At 37.8% G+C, this 6536-nt stretch overlaps 1 protein-coding gene across 4 annotated transcripts in view; it reads right to left on the bottom strand.

Annotated features, from left to right (window-relative positions):
- The window catches only part of RECQL5 (RecQ like helicase 5), an 85194-nt gene that overhangs the window by 58725 nt on the left and 19933 nt on the right, over nucleotides 1–6536 (bottom strand). Inside the window, exon 8 of one of the 4 annotated variants that reach the window (XM_070739916.1) lies at nucleotides 1556–1631. The exons of the other annotated variants lie outside the window; for them this stretch is intronic. Coding sequence (XP_070596017.1) covers nucleotides 1625–1631 — 7 coding nt within the window. The 3' untranslated portion in view covers nucleotides 1556–1624. Of the gene's footprint in view, nucleotides 1–1555; nucleotides 1632–6536 lie in introns of those variants that run through there. 4 annotated transcript variants of the gene reach the window in all.

Raw genomic sequence — 6536 nt, 5'->3', positions numbered from 1 at the left:
AAAAATAAATGTACAGCAATATTTATAACATCAGAATTACAAATAAACCTGTCCCCTAGAAAGTTCTGTTTTGGAGGAGAAATAATCTATTGGTGTGTTAATGATTTACTAAAGAACAAATATCTATATTAGATATTCTATATCTGCAATAAGTGAAATAAGGTCTTTTAGTAGACAAGAGTGCATTTGGTAGACTTCCACAGAAACAAATCACATCTAGTATATACAAAATCTATACAAAGGTAAGAACCATGTCATTCTTTTGCTTTGTATTCTCCAAGTATATTAAAATGATTACAACTAAATGGCTGTTTTATAAGGATTTGGGATTTGAAGGTCGGAAAAATTATCATCATTATAGGAAGTGCTTCTGGGATTCCAAAAAATCCTCCAAAAAACCCTGAAGGCTCACAAATGAATGTTTAGAAATGTTTTTTGTTGTTTCTGCTGAATGTAGTAATAAATAAAAGATCCTTTGAAAATAAAATGTGTAGTACCGTAAGGAAGCTTCAGATAAATGGAGTCACTAATATGCAGATAAATGACCACATTTCAAACATTCAAACTGAGTATGCCCCTATAATAGAGAAATTATTTACATTTTACTTAGTCCCTTTCCATTCTAAACCAGATTTAAGGAAAAATTTGGAAAGCAAGACTAGTTATAAACAGGCTGAATCCAGCTAATGTTTAATTTTCAGTCTTTAATCAGTTCACTTTACATTTGCTGATTCAATGCATAATTCATATGTTTTTCCAATGAAAACAAATCAGGGAAATTACGGCAAAAGTGAAAGTAGCTATATATTTTTTTAAAAAATGACATTTCACACTAAGATAATTAGCCATGTCACTTTCACTTTAAAATTGAAATGCTAAATATGAGAAATCTATGGTTGAAAGGTAGAACATTAACATTTGTGAGACACAGAAAAAAATTATGCCCAACAATATCAACTGACAGCCTGAATTCACTATTGTTATTTGCAAGGAGGGTAAAAAAAAAATAGCTGCATTGTTCGTACACATCACAATGCCTGATTTATATTACTGGTATATAATAGTTGGTTTAAACATGTTTTTTAAATAAACTAGAATTTTTATTCAAAAACCCGAACACATTATTGCCTAGTGCAATGTGAAATACCAGTTCACATTATAAATTCAAATAGTAGCAGAGTTTAGTTAGCAGCCAATCAATTTTTGGCAATCTACCGTATATCAGACCTGTCCAAATTTGAAAGCAATCGGACAGTACTTCAATTCATTTTTCCCTTAGTCTATCTTAACAGTTACAATACGTTGTGATCACCACAATATTATGGAGCAACATGTTCTGCATCTTAGCTCAGAATGTGACAAGTAACGAGATTAAATATCCTGGCTGTCAGGAGAACATTAGCAAAATATGACATGCCTTCGGAATGACAATATTTACTAGCTTTCTAGCCTTCCTGGCCTAGCAACTGTGAACATTCTTGCAGTGGTTCAGAAGGTCCTCCTCAAAATTTTGTGATTTGCAGAAGGAGCCTTCCAAACCTTTACAAGAATGGAGCCCACTTGCAGAATGGCATGAAGAGGTCCTTGTAGGGAGGTTGTGCCTTGTGTTGGCTGGGTACATCTGTCAGCAGCTGCAGAATAATGCAAAGGTAAATAGACCTTAGTGTGGTGGGACAGGGAGAGGACCTGGGCTTCCCAGATGTGGTGGGGTGGGAAGAAGATGAGAGCCTCCCAGCCTGTGCAAATTTTCATGAACTGGTAGACAGTATGGTTTCCCCAGCAGCTGAGGCACCCCACACTCAAGTTAACAACCTACAGAATCACAGAATCACCTACAGAATCACTTATTGACTGCAACTGGGGGAGCTAGAATGCGGCCATTGAGCAAAGCGATCGCATGGGTAGCTTGCTTAATGACTGCTTGGTTCAACAAACAAAATTCCCATCCCAATTATGGGCATAAATACTTACTTACTTACTTACTTATTTATTTATTTATTAGATTTGTGCGCCGCCCCTCTCCGAAGACTCGGGGCGACTAACAACAATAAAGAAAACAATGTAACAAATCCAATATTAAAAAGCAATCTAAAAAAACCCCAATTTAAGAGACCAATCATACAAACAAGCATACCATGTATAAATTCTATAAGCCTAGCGGGAAGGGAAAAAATTTCAATTCCCCCATGCCTGACGACAGAGGTGGGTTTTAAGGAGCTTGCGAAAGGCAAGGAGGGTGGGGGCAACTCTGATATCTGGGGGGGAGCTGGTTCCAGAGGGTCGGGGCCGCCACAGAGAAGGCTCTTCTCCTGGGTCCCGCCAAATGACATTGTTTAGTCGATGGGACCCGGAGAAGGCCAACTTTGTGGGACCGAACCGGTCGCTGGGATTCGTGCGGCAGAAGGCGGTCCCGGAGATATTCTGGTCCGATGCCATGAAGGGCTTTATAGGTCATAACCAACACTTTGAATTGTGACCGGAAATTGATCGGCAACCAATGCAGAGTGCGGAGCGTTGGTGTAACATGGGTATACCTAGGGAAGCCCATGATTGCTCTCGCAGTTGCATTCTGCACAATCTGAAGTTTCTGAACACTTTTCAAAGGTAGCCCCATGTAGAGAGCATTTCAGTAGCCGAACCTCAAGGTGATGAGGGCATGAGTGTCTGTGAGCAGTGAGTCCCGGTCCAGATAGGGCCGCAACTGGTGCACCAGGCGAACCTGGGCAAACGCCCCCCCTTGCCACAGCTGAAAGATGTTTCTCTAATGTGAGCTGTAGGTCGAGGAGGACCCTCTCTGAGGGGGTCAGTAATTCCCCCCCCCCCAGGGTTATGGACGGACAGATGGAATTGTCCTTGGGAGGCAGAACCCACAGCCACTCCGTCTTATCCGGGTTGAGCTTGAGTCTGTTGACACCCATCCAGACCCCAACAGCCTCCAGGCACCGGCACATCACTTCCACTGCTTCGTTGACTGGACATGGGGTGGAGAATTACTTCTGTCTAGTAACCTTATTCCTTTCTTTTCATACATTTATTAGTTTATCTAATTATAAAATCCAAAAAGAAATTTTAAAAAGTCGTAGTAAACTGAGGGGAGGGGAAACGAGAGTAGAGAGGAAAACTTTCTACTCTCTTTAGCACAGAAAATAACATTACAGTCTCAACTACATACTTTTACACAACAGTATATACTCGCTGTTTCTATAGCAACAAACCTATCTTCTCATCAAAAATTAAACTTTCATCCCCCCACATAGCAAGCACAAAATCCAGAAGTAATTTCCAAATAGAAACAAAATTAAATATATTCTCTTCTTTGGAGAAAATAATCAATTTAATAATTAGCCGCCCTGAGTCTACAGAGAGGGGCGGCATACAAATCTAATAAATAAAATAATAAATAAATAAATCTCTGCTTCTCCTTGCTATGGGTAATGGTATCTAGACTAGTGGTTCTCAACCTAGGGGTTGAGACCCCTTTGGGGTCGAATGACTGTTTCACAGGGGTCGCCTAAAACAATGGGAAAACACAAATTTCCCATGGTGTTAGGAACTAAAGCTTCTATTCTGGCGCCTTGGAATATATTTTTACAATCTGACCAATCAGGCGTTTACAGTGGGGGTGTCCCTCTGACCTTCCTGCCAATCAGCTTAAAGCTCTGTTAGGAGAATTGGCGCTAGACTTATGGTTGGGGTCACCACAATATGACGAACTGTACTAAGGGTTTGCGGCATTAGAAAGATTGAGAACCACTGATCTAGAGACTTTATTTCTATAGCCATCTTTAAGCACTTTCTACAGGTTGCCCTGGACCCATGAGCATAATAGAGCCGCCCATTAGAGTCGCAAGTTCTAATGGTTGCAAAATGGGTCAGTCACATGACTCACCCAATTTTATAGCATTTTTCTGCTGTGGTCGTTTTAAGTGAACAATGTGGTTATAAGTGCAAATTCTGCAATGATTAAAGCCAATTCTTTTTCTTTTCTTTTCTTTTCTTTTTGCTACGGCATGGTTTTGCCAAAAACTATAAGTAAATGTTGGGGGTTTGGGGGGGGCAAAACCTTTGTAAAATGCAATCATGTGACTGCAGGAACCTGTAAATTGCTGCAAATGTAGTACGTGCTGCTCACATAACCAACGAGGGGCTTTGATTGTTGGGAGTTAGAATCTGAATCATAAGTAGCCTGAAGATAGGTCCATTGTAACTTTGAACCAGTCATAAATTAAGGACTCCCTGTATTGCTTGAGAATTCTTAGCCTGGAAATAACTTTGACTGGAGAATTTTTTAAAGTATTGTCAATTAAATAAATGTACATATACGTTTCATTTCCTGCATTCTTCAGGGCCTGGAAACAATGGCAACTGCAAGGCAAGCAGCTTTTCAATTTTTAGAAGATATGAAAACACGGATTCTGACGGATGATTGGGTTCTTGGGGGACTAGTGGTGATAGTTTCATTCCTCACTATCATCACGGTCCTTGTTTTGTTTGCTGTCATCTTTGGCTGCTGTTCAGCTGAAAGGAATAAACTAAGTTCTGGGTAAATCATCAGATCACTTGCCTTTACGGTATTTTAACTACAGAATGACTGAGCTGTTTCTTCCTGCTGTTTTATCTTTTGCGTTTAGAAATGAATGTATCAAAGAAGAAACTGGTGCTGCTATAGCACAAAACCAACTGAGGGCTAACTCCATGTGAAGTTTGCATTAATTAACCATGTTTCTACTATGTTCTTGATGCAAAGATGGTATCCTATTTGCAATGGAAAACTGAATGATAAATGGCTGTGGTCTCAAAAATGTTCATTTAATCCTTCAAAAAGTCAGTTTTATACTTTAAAAATTATGTCTAATTTTTCTGAAAGTCATCTACTTAATGTTTTTCTCTAGCAAACTTTTTAAGTGTGAAAAGACCTGACAGTTGGTCTGTCCACAGCATTTGTTATATCTAAAATCAATGTTATGAATTAAAAAAAAATCAAATTGGTATTTAAAATAAAGAATAGCCCTAATACGATCTACTGTATTTTGTTGTCCAAATAAATATACTGTAAAAATTTTTACAAAACGTATGTATAAATTCTTACATACACAAGATCATGGGTAATTGAATGCTACCTCTGTGTATTACACAAGGTCATGCAAATGTTGATTTTATGAAAATTTTCACCAACAATTTGGAGGTATTATGGATAGTTAGGATTAGTGAGCCCGAGTCTATGGAGAGGGGCGGCATACAAATCTAATTAATTAATTAATTAATTAATTAATTAATATTTCCATGAAAACATTCTTCTCATTCTACTGGGCTTTAATTGCCACTCATTTAATATGTAGCCAAATCTACACATTATCCCAACCAATATGAAACCTAGAACAACTTAAGAATAGGAGAAAAAAATGACCTAAATCAGTCATAGAGATCAGCATGTTATAAGAATAATCTCCATTCTCACCTATACAGTATTCAGGCAACTGCCATAAAAACTAAGGTTGGGCAACAACCCAAAGGATATGCCACTTGAGCCACAGATGAACATACTTGTACCAACTGCCTGAAATACTTTAAGCCAAATGTGAATTTTCCTGGGTTTACATGCCAGCTGTACAAGACAGCTGGGTGGCCCCAGGAAAAGATGCAGTTGCTTCAAAGTGTTACTAACAGGTGTAAAGCATATATACAGGAAGCTGTTGATTCAGATTTGCTCTTTAATTCAAATCATTGCCCTAATGAAAAATACCTAGGTAAGGATCAGTCCAAATCCCTGAAGGACAATTTACTTTATGTTGTCTTTTCTACATGTAAAATATATGAAAACAAAAATCAATTATTGTTTTAATGTGCATATGAAAAATCTATTTCTTTCAAGCAGAATAGGTATAACACCGAACTAAAATCAGGGACATCAAGTCTATAATTGGCCACAGAAGACTGAATAATATTGCCCAGATATTATATTTTCTACTTTGAGTGTAACCTGCCCCCCAAAAGGTAAGGTGAATACAGAATCATATTCTACCTTAAGCTCTGGGAAGAAAATGTACGAAATAAATGAAACTCCAATAACTTTACAAATCAATCCCCACTATTCCAAGATTTAGGTAGCAACTCCCCAAAATAATTTATTTCAGAATAGATAACTCACTTTACAAATCTTATTCAACACTGGAATGGAAGTAAATCAAGTAAATATATACAATGACACTATAGCATCAATGAGCAACAATTATTTCGCAAACTCCTTAAAACCCACCTCAGGCATGGGGAAATTGATTCCCCTGGGCCGTTTCCATTTTATGTATGGTTTGTATGAGACGTACGATTGTTTTTATATTAAGGGTTCTAAATTGTTTTAATAATTGGATTTGTACTGTTTTGTTGTTGTGAGCTGCTCCGAGTCTGCGGAGAGGGGCGGCACACAAATCTAATTAATAATAATAATAATAATAATAATAATAATAATAATAATAATAATAATAATAATACTTGGTCAGCATTTGGATGGAAAGCCACCAGTAAATTAGAAGCTGTAG

This window comes from Erythrolamprus reginae, chromosome 2 (assembly GCF_031021105.1).
Source record: "Erythrolamprus reginae isolate rEryReg1 chromosome 2, rEryReg1.hap1, whole genome shotgun sequence".
In the NCBI taxonomy this organism is placed as follows: Eukaryota; Metazoa; Chordata; class Lepidosauria; order Squamata; family Dipsadidae; genus Erythrolamprus; species Erythrolamprus reginae.
The sequence above is the reverse complement of the archived record's forward strand: the minus strand, read 5'-3'. Positions and strand labels throughout refer to the sequence as shown.